At 42.4% G+C, this 18,972-nt stretch overlaps 1 protein-coding gene across 2 annotated transcripts in view; it reads left to right on the top strand.

Annotated features, from left to right (window-relative positions):
- FAM120A (family with sequence similarity 120 member A) overlaps positions 1-18,972 on the top strand; it is a 47,956-nt gene that overhangs the window by 14,397 nt on the left and 14,587 nt on the right. For both annotated transcript variants that reach the window (XM_005494327.3, XM_005494325.4), the window contains exons 4-10: positions 4,746-4,874; positions 5,344-5,440; positions 6,508-6,608; positions 6,900-7,183; positions 7,910-7,997; positions 11,235-11,459; positions 13,655-13,829. In XM_005494327.3, coding sequence (XP_005494384.1) covers positions 4,746-4,874; positions 5,344-5,440; positions 6,508-6,608; positions 6,900-7,183; positions 7,910-7,997; positions 11,235-11,459; positions 13,655-13,829 — 1,099 coding nt within the window. The remainder of the gene's footprint in view (positions 1-4,745; positions 4,875-5,343; positions 5,441-6,507; positions 6,609-6,899; positions 7,184-7,909; positions 7,998-11,234; positions 11,460-13,654; positions 13,830-18,972) is intronic.

Below are 18,972 nucleotides of genomic sequence, written 5' to 3'. Positions count from 1 at the left end.
TTAAGACAAAGACAATTTGGTTCTTATTCTGGAAAAACTGGTTACAGTATGGAGCTTCAAGATCAGTGTGTAATACTGTCAGAATGAATTTGGGAGGGCAGTTTCTTACCCCTGGAAGGAATTGGTGCCTATTTGGGAGCACAGACCAGGGAAGAAGTGCTGACTCTTCATTCACAAGGTAACCTTAGAAACAAAGCTTAATGCAGCCTCCCTTTATAAATCAGAGGAGTATGCAGGGAAACTCCATTTCCTTCATTGTTCCATTTCGGTGGAGAGGCAAAGATGCTTCTAGAAAGCAATCCAGATTATGCAGGTTAGGCTTCTTCTCTGAATCTCTCTAGGAAATTCCTGTCTTGCTGTTTGTTGACTTCCGAGGGTGTTTGCCAGAGGGAGACCAATATTTGAAGTAGGTGCTTAGGTAATTTGCTGCTGCTCAGATGACAAAGGTGACACTATTAGGATATACTTCAGGTCAGTGCCTTGTTGGTGGGGTTTTTGGTGCTAAGGGTCATCAAAATGCAGGACAGAAAGGATCTCAGGAAGTCATCTACTGATGAGCAGCCTCCTGTGAAAAGTGTGGTGAGCTTGAGGTCAGAGCAGATTGTTCAGGGCACTGCCTAGACTAGTCTTGAAAATCTGCAAGGTTGGAGACTGCACAGCCTGTCTGGGCAACCTGCCCTGTGGTTTCGTGGCCCCACCAGTGAAGATGCTTTGCCTTGTGTGCCGAGCCCTTCTTGTTTCAGGGTATGTCTGCTGTCTTGGCTCTCTGTGCGCAGTTACCTTTCTGTGGGTAGTGGAAGGCTGTATTTACAAAGCCCTGTTTTTGCCTCTCTGGATAAGCCCCATTCCCTCAGCCCTTTCCAGAGCAATTGCTCCTCTCTGACAGTCTGGGTGGCTGCAACCAGCTCAGCTGTTCTGACCCAGGGCTGGAGCCCCAGACAGAGTGCAGTGCTGTGCCCTGAGGGGGGATCCCTGGCTCTGCTGGCTGTGCTCCTGCCCAGCCCAGGGTGCCCCAGCTCCTCCTCAGCCTGCTGCATCTTCCAGCTGTGGGTCCCTCTTGGCACACCTGCAGCCTGTGGGGCAGCCAGGGCTTATTCCTGCCCAGGTGCAAGGCTCACTTCTATAGCTGTAGAATTCCTCTGGGTTCCTGTTGGCTCATCCCTATGGCTGGTCAGGGAATTCTGGATGGCAGCCCTGCCCTCAGGTTGGGAGTGTGCTGGGCTGTCCATGGGTCTCATGAAGTCTGTCTGTGTCACATCTTTGGCTTGTGGTTCTGCTCTCTCCTTTGCTTTCTGACATAATTCATGTTCCTCTTCGTATCTTCAGCCTTTTCACTCACCAGTGGTAAAAAGATGTTCCCTGTGTGTTGCCTCACAGCAACCAAGTGTTCAAGGTCTCTTTTCTGATGTTTTGAAAATGAAACTGAACCAATGATCTGTTTCCAGCAGGCACAGTAGTAAATGGGGTGTTGATTAGTCTCTGCAGGCTTTGCTTCCTGAAGACAGTGGGCAGCTGAGGTGTTCCCAGAGCCAGGGAGCTTTTCCCAAGTGTAGCTTAGGTGCTTCTACACTGTCCTGATCATCCCATGGAGTTGTGCTTATGTGAGTCTGTTCTCTTCCAAAAAAGCATTTTTGCAAATTTATTTTGTCAAACACAAGACATTTTTATTTTGCTGCTTCTGTGTTTGTAATGCTACTCATTTTGACAAACACCACTATAGAATTCATTGCCTTTCCCCACTTAGTCTTTTCAGAGTGCACAAATAGTGACTTGTGATTTTTGTCAGTGCTCTGTCACAAACTGAAGGAGTCCTTTTACAACTAGCAAAGAAACTGGGCTCCTCTCAGGTGTAAGCTCTCCAACCTGATTGCCTGCAGGTGTGGGACCCACCTCGTGTTTGCCTTCCAGAATTGATTTTCTGTGTTGTTGCTTGTGTGAAACGTTTCTCTAGAGGATAAGGGAAAAAAGTAACTTCTAATAAGAAATTGGTAAAACATGCTGCTGTTTTTGCTCTAAAATGCTTTGTGTGACACTGAAAGTAAGTTTGAACCACCAACAAACACATGCTCTGTAACTTCTGCTGCAAGTCTGAAATTTTCCTAGCCCTAACATACTTAGCTTGTATTTTAATGCACACAGGATTAGAAACATGTTATGTTTCAGTAGAACACCTACAATTTTGGATTTCTGGAGAGTTCTGAAATTAATAGAATGATATTTTACTCCTTAATATCAGGAAAGTACTTTTTATTTCACAATTTTCATTTCAGAATTTTGTGTAGCATTGGTTATGATATTCTTAGTTTTGAGGATGTTCTCACATCTGCACTGGATGTCTTTGCAATAGAAGAAAGTCCAAATAGGTGAGATGTCTCTAGGTCTATAAAACATACTTCCAGGACGTCTCACTTCAGCATTTGAGAGTATGTTCTGGTGAGATCTTGAGGCTGTTTACAGGCAGCTCAATGGGAGCAGTATGACAGGTGAGCCCTTCATAGGCCTCACTTGGGCTTCAAACTTGCAGGGCCTTTAGTGCCAAAGTGATGTGATGTCTTCTTGTGATGGCAGCTTTGTATGGTTTATTCAATATTGCCATCATGGAGAACACATGAATTAACGGGAGATTGCTTCCTTCTGTCATCCACTGGGTTTCCAAGCAGAGATTGCAGGAACATTCAGGGAGCAGTGCAGGCTTTCTACAAGGGCTCTGCAGAGAGCACATCCAGCATGACACAGCCATGGAATGATTCAGCTCTTTCAGAGATGGGTAATTGTAACACATAGGAGGAAAATGGGAGGTGTTCAGCAGCTGACTTGGATTACCAGGGAGAAGAAAATCTATTCCTCCTTCTGGCAAAATGCGGGCAAAAGTTCATCACCAATATTTGTGACTCTAAACTTACATGTGAGTGTGATCTATATTTAGTATTCTTGTCTATATTCACTAATGTAAACTTAGATTTTAGTATCTGAGTTAGAAATAATTAGCCTGCCACTGACCACACTAAACAAAACTGTTCTTAACTGTCCACTTTTCACAAGGGCATGGACTGATAAAACATGAGAGAATGGTCTTAACCTGAAGGAGAGGGCATGTTTAGGTTTGTTATTAGAATGAAATTCTTGGCTGTGAGGGTGGGCAGGCCCTGGCACAGGGTGCCCAGAGCAGCTGTGGCTGCCCCTGGATCCCTGGCAGTGCCCAAGGCCAGGCTGGATGGGGCTTGGAGCAGCCTGGGACAGTGGGAGGTGTCCCTGCCATGGCAGGGGTGGCACTGGATGACATGGGTCCCTTAACCATTCTGTTCCTTGGTTTAATTTAGGCTTCTAAAATATAGAGCTCATTTCTGGTACAGAATGGCCAGATATAGACTGTGTATCCTGACATTTGTAAAGAGTTGACATTAGGAGAAGGAAATTAATAAAAATGGCTATCTGGCAAGAATTCCATGGTCTAAATATGAAGAGAGCACTGTAAGAAATCACATCATAAGTAGATCAGATAAGGCCAGGGAAGAAAATAATCACATATGTTAGACCCCATATAAAATGAAAAGGAGTTGTGGTAAGGGTTTTAAATTTGCAAAGATAAAACTAACAAATTATTAGTCAGAATTTTGCATAAATATTTCTGACAAGTCTGAATTGCACTATTTTCTAGTAAAATGTGATCTCTCTGTGTAGAATGCAGTGAAGACTCAAAGATTTTTTTAAATTTCTTTTGTATCTTAAAAATAGAACTGTTGAGTGGTAATAGTCACCTCTCAGGTTCTGAATCACTGAATTTTGCAAACAGATTGAAAGATGTTAAAAGCAAAAACCTAGCTGCTCCTATAGGCCCAAGAAGAGTGCTTCAGAATTGTGCAGAGCTTCCTGCCAGAATTTTTAGAAATTGCTCAGGCTTCCTCTAGAATGTAGGACACATGTTTGGAGACCTCATTCCTGTCTGTGTGAGCCTGTGCTGCACTTGGGCTGGGAGCAGAAGCTGCTGATAGTTGAGGAGTTCTTCAGATCCAGCTGGCAGCCCTGCTCCCTGCCTGGAATTCCGCAGAGGTCCAGGATGGCTCCTTGGCCTGAAGCTTCTGTTCCCCACAGAGGATTACACAGGGCACATAGCAGCAGCCATTCCCATAATCATAAGCCAGGTCATCATTTATTTTCAGGAGTAACCAATTGAATGCTGAGGTGAAAGTCCAGAGTTTCCAATGGGTCTTTTTCATCAATTCTGCTATCACTTGGAAAATAAACTGTGTCAGAATATTTCCAAAATATGTGAATGTATAGTGAAGATTATTGTGTATGATGAATTAGATGAAGCATTTTGTATTGGAGGAAATGTGCAACTAGAAAGCAGTAAAGGAATCAGCATTGTTGACATTTGTTGTTGGAGCTGGTACTTAACCAGCCGGTTTACATAGGGGTGAGTTGGAATTGTGTGAATCCCTGTTGAAGGTGACATTTTAAAAGCAAAGTGGAAGGCCCAGAAGTAGCTGGTTCATGTGGGCACAGGGCATTTGCTGCAGGTGCTGTCAGTAGGGGGTTCCTGTGGGCACAGGGCATTTGCTGCAGGCGCTGTCAGTAGGGGGTTCCTGTGGGCACAGGGCATTTGCTGCAGGCGCTGTCAGTAGGGGGTTCCTGTGGGCACAGGGCATTTGCTGCAGGTGCTGTCAGTAGGGGGTTCAGCTGCAGGCGCTGTCAGGAGGGGCTCAGCTGTGCCCCGTCCCCGCTCACTGCCTGTTTGCTCACAGGTACGTGCTCACCAGTTGGTTTTGCCGCCGTGTGACGTAGTGATCAAAGCCGTGGCCGACTACGTCCGCAACATTCAGGACACCTCTGATCTGGATGCCATAGCAAAAGATGTTTTTCAGCATTCGCAGGTAAAGCATAAAGCCAAATGTTGTCTTGTTTTCTTTTTTTAAACCAATTTTACTGTACATTTGTGTTGAAGAATTGCACTTGATAAAATAGTGATTTGATCAGTTGATAATAGAAATCTCTTGATATTTGCAGTGGCTCAGCTGTCCTCATTTCATGTTCTGTGCTTTCTGAGGGTGAAAATACTGCATTTACCCTCAGTGTTTTAAATTCTTGATAACCAGAGGGGTTTTTAGCCTAGCTGTGTGCACTGCCTTTGAGATTTAGCTGTACATGAAGACTAAATGTTTAAACTTTACCCTTACGTGGGTTGATGGAACATTGCTTGTACTGGAGCAGTGCTGCAGCCCTGGAGGGTCCATAGGCATTAATTCTGAGATATGGTACATTATCTACTGTACAGCCCTGTGCTGACCTGCAGGTGACAAACCTGAATGTGCTTGTGACAGATTTTTTTTTTTTTTTTTTTAGTCTAGAACAGATGACAAAGTTACTCGGTTTAAGAGAGCAGTTGCTTATTACTCAGCAACTAATAAACCTATGCCATTTCATCCACCACATTACCTAGGTAAGTAATGACAGCAGCCATGCCTTTTGTTTTAATTAAAACCTGGGGTAGCCCTAAATCAGAAATTATATTGCCGGCAGCATCTTACAAAAACGTTTATATCTTCTGGCAATTCCCATTGACCTGCAAAGATGAGGTTTCAGAAGAAGGTTTTCATAGAATATGTTGTGTTCATGTTCCAGAAGAGAACAACCTGGATTACTTTTCTTCTTGGCTGTTGCAGCATCCATTCTGGCATTGGGACTCTTGAGAGAATGGTGCTGTGAACAGCTGAAGTCTGGTGTCCACTCTCATTCATGAGTTGCCATTCCTAGTTATTAAAATATATTTACTATTTCTCACTGGCCTTGCTGGCATGTTTTAGAAATTCCTTTATAGTTTTTTTGTTTTTTTGGTGTAATAACAAACCTGCTCAAATTGCAGCCACACATTGTTGCAGTGTTTCAGATTATTCTCAAGGCTTAAAAATTAAAATGTGTGATCACAGGATTTCCTACTCATGCCCCAGTCTTAACACTAAAATGTCATTTTAGCTGAAATTTTCTAAAAATCTTCAGTTACCATACTAGTACAGTGACCCAGATTTTTCCTGCTCTTTTGGAAGGCGTTGGGGTGTCTTGATTTACTTCCAAAGACATGTATCAAAGGGTTAAGAGGCTACTCTAGGTCAGATATTCAAATGACAAAATGTCAGCATTCTGTGTCTGTGTGATGTTGGCAGTGTCTCCATTATGACATGTCTTGGGGTTTATTTTCTTGTAAGCTCCCTTTGATTCCCAGACAAAATAGGAATGTGCAGCAATGAGGGATACAAAGATCTGAAAGAAGGTGAGACACATAAAATACACTTCACAAGCTACAAAGTATTTCTGTTGAAAGGTAAAAATGAATAAAACTGACTTGAAGGCATAGGAGAAAAGTAATGCTAACAGAACGAGAATAAATAAACCATAGAAGCAGAAGGACAAACAAGGTAACATTTGTGTCAAATACTGAGTGTTTTCATGAGTGCTTGGGTTTTTTTCATTTTTTTTCCTTCTCTTTTCCCCTCCTCCCCTGCAATACAGCAGCCAGACCGAATCAGTTTGGTATGCCTGGGATAGTGCCACCATATGTTCCTTCTCAGATGCTTAACATTCCACAGACCTCACTACAAGCAAAACCTGTGGTGAGTACAGCTTCTGCCCTGCTCCTTGGGGAGAGGTCTGCAGTGCTCAGCAAACTGGAATCCAGGTGGGAAAGGTGGAGCCAGCTTTTTCAGTGTGGGCAGTCACTGACTGAATTTTAAATCTGAAACTAAAGTGATGCTACAGCCTCTGGTGGAACAGTTTTTGTGGATGCTCAAGATGGCTGAGTTTCAATGCATACATTTGGAAAAGGCCACTTGATTAAAGAATGTATTTTGTTTTCAAAGCAAAGCCTTAGGTGCCTTCACTCAAGAGAGATCCCTTTATTTTAGGCCCAGCAGATGTCCAGTCAGGGTGGGGCCCAAGGCCAGGGTCCATACCCATACAGCCTCTCTGAGCCAGCCATCACCTTGGAAACAGGTGGAAAAAGTCTGTCTGAGCAGAACAATTACAGTAACATTCCTCACGAAGGAAAACACACACCATTGTATGAACGGTCTTCTCCAATAAATCCAGCCCAGAGTGGGAGCCCCAATCATGTGGATTCAACCTATTTTCCTGCCTCTTCTACATCTTCGTCCTCTGACAATGATGAAGGCAACGGAGGTGCAGTGAAGTAAGTTTCTCATGAGGATATTTGCTTACTCAGCTTCTGTTAAAATTAATTTATTTTCAAAATAGTTTACCTGTATGCTGAAAGTAAGAATCATAGAATTAATCATTGAATACCCTGAGCTGAAAGGAACCCACAAGTGTCATTGCAGAAATCTGCAAATCAGTGATGTGACAGACCTTAAAAAGATAGTTTTGGGTCACTGTGACTGCGGACTGTGCATTGTTCTATCTCATTGCTTTGTTCCTTAAGCAGAAAGCCAAAACCAAAAAGTGTTGAATGTTTTTCCTCTTCTGCCCTTGGGTTTTATTGAGAGAGTGAGGTTTTGGTAAATGTCATAAACCCTTCCAGTCCTTTACTTTACTTTGTATAAAAAATATTCTTGCTTCACAGTAGAATTCATTAAAATTTCAGAAGCTATAATCTGCAGAACTTCACTGAACTTGTACTGTTTGCACATCCTAAATTTGAGCATAAAATGAAAAGGAGTTGTGGTAAGGGTTTTAAATTTGCAAAGATAAAGCTAACAATGTATTAGTCAGAATTTTGCATAAATGTTTCTGACAAGTCTGAAGTTCCAAGACTCCTGCAAATGGACATTTTTAATAGAAAGCATCCCTTAAAATCGGAATATCTTGCCCAAAATTCCAGTCACAGACATCAAGGATTTATTTCACTATCTCTCAAACTGCATTTTAGCATGATGTTTTTCTTTCTGTTGTCCTTCAGCCATGTCAGTGGGAACAAAATAGGCTGGGAAAAGCCAGGAACCCAGTCAGAAGGTCAAACACGTGGAGAGCTGGGAGACCAAACAAAGGTATTTCCTTAAATTCACATTTTATTACTTTGTGTTAAAACTTTCCAGCAGACTTGGAGGATGATTTCCAATATTGATCCACAGTATTTAGTGCAAACCTGTATGCTTTGTTAGTTATGAAACAGCAGCTTTGGAATACAGGAGGAAGTTTTCCAAGGACATTGTAGCATATACATAAATACAAACATGAAATACGATGTTTTAGAAAGTACTAGATACAAACCAGGAACAAATCAATCACTTTGTTTGGCCCTTAGCCAACCATCTCACCCTCAGATGTTGCTTTCTGGGCTTCCAGTTGTGCATGTTGGAATTTTAGGAAGGGTGGCAGTCTGAGTGTCCATGGAGTCAGAGTCCATGTCTGTAAGCCACAGTGGAGCGAGCACAGCTCTGACACCGTCAGTGTTGGCCACAGGCACTGCAGGTGCATTAGCACTCAGCTGAGGAATTAAAGGTCCTTTATACTGCATGGTAGGAATTTCACATAATACTTGTAAAGTAACTCCATAGGGCCAGTTAGTGTTGCTGTTTAACTCAGTAAAGATGGGCTAGATAGCCCTTGATAAAGATTTATCATTATTAAATTTGAGATTTCAAACCATATTCAAATCAAGAACATGATGATCTCTATTCCAAGTTTGATCTGTGTTTGGAAAGAACATTCAGAGCGTTTGCACTTAATATCTGTGTCTTAATGGTAGAGCTGTACACCAACTTAATTCTGTCAGAAAACCCTGATCTTGAGTTAGTTACACTGTGAGCAAGCAGAACATTTTCCCTGTACTTTGGGCACAGGAATTCCAGTAAACTTGAGCTTTTGTGCTTAAAATATCAAGTGGATGATTTCATCCATCAGCAGTTATTATTTCTGCAGACCGTGCCTGTAGCTGTGTCTGCCTGGGATTAGTCACTGTATGCAAATGCTAATTTGACCTATTACATTCCTTTCTCCTCTGCTGGGCTGGGCCCTGTGTGCAGCCCTGTGGCTCTCCCAGCCCCAAGCATCCTTTCACAGAGACAGTCCCTACACTGAGCCAGAAATGAACCAGCACTCACTGAACTTTCCAGGAGATGTATGAACAGGCTGACTTAGATGTATACAGTTTAATGTAGTAATGCTCCTGAGCTTTATGCCTGTTTGTTTTTGATTATCAAACCACTTTGTCAGCCCTCAGTAGCTGGAGAAGGCAGAAGTATCTTTTGAGCAAAAAAGGAAGGATTGTGAGTACATTTTGTAAATGAACTCATTTCCTGGAGAGGTGAAACATTAATGATTGAGAAAAGAGGTAGTACTTCCTTAAGAAGTTGCCCAGAGAAGCTGCCCCATCCCTGGAAGTGTCCAAGGCCAGGTTGGGCAGGGCCCAGAGCAACCTGAGATAGTGGAAGGTGTTCTGGCCATGGCAGGGGTGGGACAAGATGGTCTCAAAGGTCCCTTCCACTCTGTGATTCTATGAAGTGAGTGAGCTAGGGGGTTTTCTGAAGTGCTGAAAATCCAGCATGGCTCAGTCAGGTAGCAGCAGTGTTGACACTCCTTTCACTTGACTTAAATGTCAAAATTAAATGTCAAAAACCAGTTATCTCACAGTGTGAATTTTACATGACAAAGATAAGCTCCTCTCATTTGGCTGGATGCATATTTCTAAAGAAAAGAATCACCCTTTAACTGTGGTGTTTCTTCAGCTTAGGTGTTGGAATGTTGCTGGAGCAGATGCAGAAGGAGCCTGGGTACTGTAGTCAGGGAAAGCATTGCTGTCATGTGAGGGTTTTGTTTTCTTCCCTGTGTGCCCCCAGTAGTGGATAGTTCTGTAAACTTCTCGTGGTTCAGAATTGCTGACTTAGACTTGTTGGGGTAGGAGAAGACAGGGGAAGATTCTTTAACCTGACATGGATATATTTGATACTATAACAGATTTAATAAAGGTGTGATATAAAAGCATTTGTTATTAAGCATATTGTTTTGGAAATATTCTGGTTTACAGGTTTTAACCAATTCATCTATATATTTTCATTTTTATAACTCAAATTAAGTCTATATTACCAACTAAAATGCAATCTTTCAGTAACATCCTCTTGGATTGTGTGATTAAAACATCATCTGAAAAGAAGGTTGCCCTTTGATATTTTGCTACTTTGCTAGAGCCTGTTTTTACTACCTACACTTTTCTGTAGAAGACTTTTGAAAGTTGTGTGGGGGTTTTTATTGTTTGATTTAGGTTTGAATTTTTTGTGGGTCTGAGGAGAACCACCTGAGTTTGTTTGGGCTTATTTTTTATGTTACATGTTCTGTGGGATTTCTTGCTTTGGCCATTTCCATTTCAGCCTTGCTTTTCAAGTCTTAGGAAGCATGTGAACTTCTTTACTGATACCATGAAAATACTCATACATGATGTGTCATCAAGTGATGAAATTTTGCTCTCAAAAGTTTTTACTGTCTCTGTGATAATTGATATGCATGAAGCTAACAGGAACTCTTAAGCTAAAACCAGCTTTTGGTTTTGAAGACCAGGATTTTCAGGAATGAACTGCAAATTTTTTTGTTGTATCTGTGAGAAATCAACATAAAGGGTGGAAGGTTTACAGTATATTTTTGTGCATTGTATTTTTCCCATAAGTTTATAAACTGCATTTCTAGAACTGGAATAGAATGCCACTTTAGTTTGCCAGTCAGAAAACTTCAGCATTTTCTCTTACAGTCTTCTGAGACAAAGAGCTTTTATGTTAAAAAAACCCAAACAGCCAAAAAACCCAACAGCATTTACCAGGTTTTGAGTTTGGACACTATGTATTTTACATGTTATTTAATTGAACCATGTAATTTCCCCTGTTTTGAGTGGAATTGCAAGCTGAGAAGGGCTATGTTTATGGAAATCTAGATAAATTACAGACTATGTGACTCTCAGTTAACACATGGAGTTGGGAGTCCATTAGTCCACTTCTGCATTAGGCAGTTAAAATTTTTAGAAAACAGTAATTTTTGCTGCTGTTAATAAGTTAAAAGCTTTATCATAATATTTATTTTCTTAGTAATTTGGTTCTACTAGCAAACAGTGGCGGAAGGTTTACTGAAAACCTTGCAGCCAGCTTTGGATAATACATTCTGCACACTGCCACAGTGTGATGTGAGGATGCACTGTTTTCATTAGGGGTGAGGGAGGAAGTTTGCTGTTTCTCTTGGTTGATCTCCTGTTATGTTTCTGGACACATCCAAAGCACTTTATTTTGTGTGTTCTGTTACAGGCAGAAGGTTCCTCTAGTGCTTCTTCAGGAAGTCAGGCAGCTGATGTCAAAGGGAATCAAAGCAGTAATCCACAAATCCCATGCCTGCTGTCTATGCCCACCAGAAACCACATGGATATTACCACCCCTCCATTACCTCCGGTAGCACCCGAAGTATTACGAGTGGCAGAGCACAGGCACAAGAAGGGGTTAATGTATCCCTACATCTTTCATGTCCTAACCAAGGTATGACATTTTAAAGTGAGCTACTGTGAGAAAATGATTCTGTGAAGATAATTGCCCTGGCATTTCTGGCTAGAGTGTCAGATTTTTACCTCCTTTTAACGCTCTAACTTCTGGTCACTTTTTAGTTGTTTGAACCTGTTTCCCCCCTGTTTTCTAAGCACTGATATGGTACATTGTTCCAGTAAATATGAGATGGCTATAATTAGAAGTGTTTTATTTACAAAATTATTTTTCCCAACTATTTGCAGTTATTTGTATGTATCTCTATGCATGGGTGTATATGTCTGTGTGCGTGTGTTTATGCAGAGTCCATTTCCATCTAAAAATTCCTGCATATGTGCTTTGGTGTCTGTGCCAAGTCTTCTCTATTTTCAGTATTCAAAAGTACTGAGATTGTTTTCTCTCCCAGTCTGATCCCTTCCATTACTGGTAGCTGGCCCCTAGAGAAACACAACAGCTCTAAGAAATCCCTTTTGTATCAGCAGCTAGCAAAATGGCACTGTCCCCTTGCCTGTTAACTTTTATTCACCTTAAAAATCCTCTTCAGGACAATAAGGACCACAGGCAGATCTGAAATCCATCAAACTAAAAGTTACTGCATCAGGGTTGAGGTTTGGATTTCCTATATCCCATTTGTTTATACCATAGCTCGCGTTGCTGTTGTGTTCTTACACTTTTTTGCCAAAGACAAGTGAAGAAGAATCAGAAGGTCTGTGATGACCATTGATGCCAGTTCTGTTTCACACTTTGCATAGCCAAATATTCTTAGCATGTTTAAATGCTACTTGATGTTTAATCACAGAATCATTTAGGTTAGAAAAGATCTTCAAGATCATTGAGTAAGATTATCTTGATCTTCAGGATGAACTATTAACCCAGCACTGCTAAGGCCACCACTGAACCGTGCCCCCACGTGCTGCATCTGCGTGGCTTTTAAATCCTGCCTGGAGCCACTTCCTTTGTCCTGGAAGCAGAGCCTGCCCCTGCTGGCTCTGCTTTCCTGTCAGGGAGCTGTGCAGAGCCAGCAGGTCCCTCCTGAGGCTGAGCCCCTTCCCAGCTCCGTTCCCTTCTCTGGACACACTCCAGCCCCTGCAGCTCTTTCTTGTTGTGAGGGGCTCTAAACTGACCCCAGCATGTCCAGCACAGGGGTGGGCACTGCCCTGGCCCTGCTGCCACACCAGGGCTGAGCAGCCCAAGGTGCCCTGGTCCTTCTTACCCACCTGGGCTCCTGTTCAGCCACTGCCACAGCACCCCAGGGCCGGCTCACCCTGGAGCTGCAGGAGGTCTCTGGGCCTCTAGTGCAGAACTCTTGAACCTTGTGGTGGGAGACACCTTAGACACATAACCTTACATCTAAGGTAATGTTGTCCAGTTAAACCTGATAATATCCTAATGTAACCACTTCAAGGTGTCACCTTCAGAATTCATTACTGGGATAGTTTAAATAGGGTGTTTTTTTAAGAGAAAGTAGCACAACGGAGTGTTTTCTTGTCATTGTTAAAAATAAAGTTTGATTTTTGGGGACAGTGCAGTCAGTCATTTTCCAAGAATATCTTAACATGTTTGGATGTGCAGTTACAGAAAGCAGTGTTGCTGTTTTGAGGGAAAATGTTGGAAGGTTCTTTCATGCTTTTTTTTCTTAAAAGGTATAAATGTTAAATTTTTACATACATGTAGAAACCTAGCCTTATTGTAGTAATTCAAACCTAGCCTTATTGTAGCAATTCCTAGGTAGGTGGGTTTTGTCCACATGTGCTCGTGCATTGTTTTTTTACAATGAGTCTCCAATAGTGTTTCAAATCCTGCAGCAAAAAGTCAGACTGGTGTTTTTAGACCACATAAGTATTTTTTAAGATAACTGCCTGAAATCTAGATCAGCTTCAAATGTGCTTTGGCTGTCTAAAAGCACTTTGCTCTATTTCCATGTGTGCTGTTTTTCCAAGTGCCTGTATTAAAAGAGCAATATTTAGTTAATCCTCACATGTCTAGACAAATATGTGTGTGATGGAGAGGGAAAAGAGGAAAGCAACAGAACCTCGAGGAAATGAAGCAGGCTGGGCTTATCCTTCCCTGAGATCCACATTTGTCTTGACTAGCTGGACGTGTATTAGGGTTGGATTGGGTTGCTGTGCATCCCTGAATGCTTCTTGTTCACTGTAACATGTCATATTTCTCTGCTTTCTTTCATGCCAAAGGGTGAAATCAAAATCGCCGTTTCTATAGAAGATGAAGCCAACAAAGACTTGCCTCCTGCTGCTCTCCTGTATAGGCCAGTGCGTCAGTATGTTTACGGAGTCCTGTTTAGTTTGGCAGAAAGCAGAAAGAAAACTGAAAGGCTTGCTTTTAGAAAGAACAGACTTCCACCAGAATGTACGTACTGCACAACCCATGCTTTATTCCTCTTCCCTTTGCTGTGGTTTCAGAGCCACTTGTACCATGGTGTGAATGGAAATTGTTGCTAAGATCCCCTCAAGGTAGCTGAAGCCAGAGGAATTTCATGCCTGTTGGATGCTGTGGATAAGAGAAAAAGATGTTGCTACTTTGAAATTTCATTTCTATCATAGTTTAAGAGTTATAAATGTTGCTATTTCTAAGCAAGCTCTGAAGCTTGGTTTTGAATCTTTGCTTAAGCTACTGCCAGACCTGCAGTGAGTGATGTCAGCTTGTGATGTCATTTCTCTGTATGGCAGAACTGGATTTTAGGAAACTTCTATTCTCTGCACATGTACAAATCTGCCTGCTTTTTTCAAAAATCAGAGGTGCACAGGTTAACTTGCCCTGACTTCCCAAATGTGTCCCTGAAGGTACCTCAGGGAACTTTGCAAGTATCATGTGTCCTTCAGGTATTGGCATACAAAAACCTAGTTTAATTAAACGCCACAGAAATCAGGGTGTAATGTAACCAAAGGTAGCCCTGGGTGAGGACAGACTAGACTTCTGCAAACAGCCTTGTCAAAAGATCCTTTGATTTGTTCAGAGATACAGATGTTAATCTTCTCATTAATCTGAAAGTTGTCTTTTAAGTCTTCAGTTTCCAGGAATTTCTGTCATTTCAGTCCTCGTTCTAGAGTGTTTTTGTTATAATGAATGCATACAAGGAAATGACAGAACTTTGCAGCAGCAGCTTATAAAGGTTACAGGAATGTTGAAGCATTCAGTGCAAGGCAGCAGCAGCACAAGTATTTAAATGTGGGAGTCTCCTGTCACTATGGTAAATTTAAGAATCAGATATTCAGAATGTATGAAATCATCATTCACAGGCTTCATGTGTAAAAGGATAAAAATAACTATCAGTTGTAAACTTCATGTTCATTCCCTTCCCTCTGCTCTTTCCATTTGTGATTGAGAATGTTTTTGTACGTGTGTAGTGACGATGGTAATCTCCCAATGATGTTTGAAAAGCTGTTTATCTTTGCCAGTTACTTTGTGGGAATCAGTATTTACTATTACAGTATTTAGTATTACTGCTTGAATAATACCTCAGCACACCTACTCACAAACTTCTTACTTCTTAAGACTCACACAACATGGTGATATTTTGGGTTACAAGGTCATTTCAGGATTAAAACAATGATTTTATTTGCAGTCATCGTGTATCCTCATGAGAATTGTGTCCTGAAAAGCGTACTACAGCTGTCTTGTGGTGAAGTGGCTGAGTGCTGGAGGTGTGCTGGAGGTCTGCTTCAGGTTAATCTCATAAACCTCAAATGTTCTCTGTAGGCTACTGGGGAAGCCTATATAATCTCTATTTTCTCTCCATTTATCCTGCTTTCCAGAGTTTACCTCTGGAGGGTAAGCACACTGCTGCTGACTTAGTTTAGTTACAAGAGCTCTGGCAAATCTTGCTGCAGGATGCATTCAGCTAATGACCTACTTCTAGCTTAGGACTGACCAAGCTCTTAAAAAAGCAGAAGCCGATTTGAACATATGCCCAAAAGTTCTTGCAAAGCTGGCAGTGCCAGTAAAGATGGATTTGGGCTGCTGTGCAGGTGTGGGGTGTGAAAGGGCTCTGGTGCAGGAGTGCCTTTATTTTGGTTGGCTCTCTTACAAGGCTTGGGCAGTCTGTGCGAGACATAAGGAGAGAACAGTGTCTGAAGCACTGATTAGCCTTCTCTAACTTTTTTGAGCACCCAGACTATAATGAGCTGGTGATACCCATTCTCCTCCAGTGTCTACATTATTTTGCTGCTCTCAGAAATGAGTATGTTATGAAATGCTGTAATGAAGACAATTAAAAGAAAATCTAGGTATTAAGATATGTTAAGAGAATCAATAAATTAGTTTCTGAAGAAATGTAAATGATCCTTAAGATTTATGTAGAGAGGTAATGAATATTAATATCTAAAATCTTGTCATCTTTGTTGTACTAACCAAACACTGGCAACTTAATAATAGTTCCTGAATAATTGGCAAGGGTATTGTACATGAGGGTTATGGGAAGCTGGGAAAAATGCATAATAAACTGACACATCAGGATTACTACTAAATATATAGATGGCAAGATAGTGGATCTATCATGAAATGGATGGCTTCTTGACTTTTAAATCATTATTTTTTCTATGAAGTTTCAAAGCCAATAAGAAACAACAGAAGCAGCAGTCAGTGATCAGTGTCTGTGTACATGGCCTCATCACTGCTCAGAGGACAGGAGCTGCTGGGTCACAGAGTGCCCCATTGTGTTTGGCTGCCAAGGGCACAGTGCTGACCGTGCTGCCTTTCCCTCCCAGGGCTGGAAACAAAGGCTCTCCCTTGCTCTGCTTGTCAAGCCCTGCACCAGGTTATTGCCATGTCCCGATAAATCCATGTGTGTAGTGAAGCCATCTGCTCTCTCTGCTCAGTGGCAAAAGGCGTGCTTGGACAAGCTGGCAGAGCTCCTGCTTGGATCCCAGGGTTTGTTACTTTGAGCCCAGCCCCAGGTGACCTGCTGTTCCCATCACGGATGTACTCAGCCAAGAGGAAAGCCGTGTCTCTTGGGCAGTAGCCCTCGTGCAAAATCAAGTGTGCTGAGCTCAAGCTGTGCTGTCAGGAAGGATTGTAAGGTTAAAAATCACAGTTAATGAATAAGACCAGAACCTGGAGCTGTGCTTGGCAACCAGAGCTCTGCTGAGGTGCAATGGCTGGTGCCTTCAGAGTCTGTAATGGCACTCAGGTGTTCATTAAGCAGGTTACTGTTGTGCAGGTTGATGCTGACCCTCTGCTTGGATTAGCCTCAGCATGTCATGAGGGCACTGTTGAAAGCAGAGGTCCATAGATTGTGTGGTGCCTTAGGCCTCAGTGAGCATTCAAACGTGCTGGTGAGCAGTAGGATGAGGTTTGGTATGAAAACTGTAATATGCACCATGGTAATGGGGCTGAACATGCTGATCCTAGTAGCAGTCTGTGTAGCTTTCAGGGGAGGCACTGCTCATTTCTCAGTGGAAGTCTCCATACATGATTCTGTCAGCTGAGGATGCAGGGAGTTTGGCAGCAGTCTCAGTGGAGATTTTTCAAAGGGTTAAGGAACGCCCTGGAAAAATTAGTGGATATGGACAAGTACTGGATCCATGTGTTAGGTTAAATGCTAATTTTTGGTGGACAGTGCTAGAGTTGCTTGTTAGTGGATTCAGCTGCAATTCCTCATGCCCATCACTCAGAGAGGAAACTCTATTCCAGCCCACTAGATTGACCTTGGTGTTAAACCTTTCCACAAGAAGCATGGTTACCTGCACCCAGCTGTGTGTCCTGCACAGGGCATGCATCTGCAGGAGCAAGTCCAGAGAAGGCTATGAAGGTGTTCTGAGGGCTGGAACACTTCTGCTGTGGAGACACTCTGGGAGGACTCTTTATCCTGGAGAAGACAAGGCTTAGGGAGAATTGGAGCCCTTTCCAGTACCTAAAGGGACTCCAAGAGAGCTGCAGGTGGACTTGGGACAAGGGCTTGGAGTGACAGGACAAGGGGAATTGCTTCCTGAGGGCAATTATGGAATATCGGGAAGAAATTCTTCCTTGTGAGAGTGGTGAGGCCCCAGCACAGGTCATCCTGCCACACTGGGGGATGTAACAAGGTGTTCTTTAAGGTCTGTTCCCACTCTAGCCATTCTAGTGATCTTGTGTATTATTATTTAACACAACATAGAAGGCAGTGTGCATCTCTAGTGTAACCTTTGTAGCATGTGGCTGAATAAAAGGCTGAGGTATTCTTCCTGTGACCTTCATGTCACAGGGCTGTGGAAGTTTTCATCCACAGATTAAAAGCTTTGAACCGTATTTGAATGTTGAAACATAAGGTAGAAAACATAGACATAAAACATTCTGTTCTTATAAGCTTTAGAAGTGTGTTCAGTGTAAGTGAAAGAAACACTGGGAAAACACTGGTGGTGTGTACAGCTTTGCTTCTGATATCTAAAGCAATTACAGAACAGTTTGAAAGCAGACATAAAAGACATATTTTATTTGTATTTGCTGTTCTGGGCCTAAGCAAGCAGAGAAGCCCAGAGAGATGAGCTGTGCACCAGGGCAGGGTAGCTCGGCTGGCTGTTAGAGCCCATCTTTCGAGTGTGGTGGTGCATAAAACATGGAAGCAACCAAAATAGAACATGATTTTATAGTGAGGTGACCAACTAAATATGTCAGAGTGTTTATTTGCGTTGCTGTGTGTGATTTTGTAAAACTGCCCTGAGCTCTGTGAAGAGTAACTGTAATGCTAGGCTGGGTTTGTTCATGAAAAGCAGGAGAGCTCTTTGGGGTGTTCTGGAGCTTTGCTCTGTAATCCTGACCATCACCTCTGCTGTGGTTTGCCTGCCCTTGGCTATAGAATCACATATTAGGTTGCTGCCCCATTGCTTTGTAGCCGTGCTGGCACCAGTGGGATGTGTTCCCCAGGCTGTATGCAGTGGATTTCCAGCAGAATGAGCAGGTCTGGGCTCCCTCAGGGAATCCCCCTGGGCTGTAACCTGAACCTGCACTAACAAGTTCCTTGAACCTTTCCACACTGCATAACTGGCTCAGAGTTGGCAGGGTGCAGGCACACTGTGAACTGTGTCAGGCTCGGGTTGCTTCAAGGCCAAAGGTATAGTGTCTCAGCCTTGACTTGAACTTGTCTTCTGTTCTGGCTGTCTTCAGATGGAGGAATGGAGATGATGTAGTAGCAATGTAGAGTGAACTGTCTTCGTGCCGATGCAGATGAGAGAGAGATTAGGCACAAAACCACTAACCTCTTCATAGAAAGCAGTGCAATCAATGGGAAGGCTTAATATAATGTTTTGTAAAATGTTTAGGGAGAACTCCACACTTGCCTATATTTGAGATCTCATTCCATTGTAGTAGCTGAACAGCTGCAGACAAGTATAATAATACCAGGTTTAAATATGATTCAAATAGAATCACTATGATCGTATTGTTCTTAAAAGACCACCTCTGGAATAGGTTTCTGATCATACACAAGTGTTGTTAAATGTGACAGTATGATCACAGACAGATATGACACAGATATTTAAGGAGAAAATTGCACTTTTAAGTTAAAATCACAGAATGG

Source organism: Zonotrichia albicollis, chromosome 12 (genome assembly GCF_047830755.1).
Source record: "Zonotrichia albicollis isolate bZonAlb1 chromosome 12, bZonAlb1.hap1, whole genome shotgun sequence".
NCBI classification, from domain to species: Eukaryota; Metazoa; Chordata; class Aves; order Passeriformes; family Passerellidae; genus Zonotrichia; species Zonotrichia albicollis.
The sequence above is the reverse complement of the archived record's forward strand: the minus strand, read 5'-3'. Positions and strand labels throughout refer to the sequence as shown.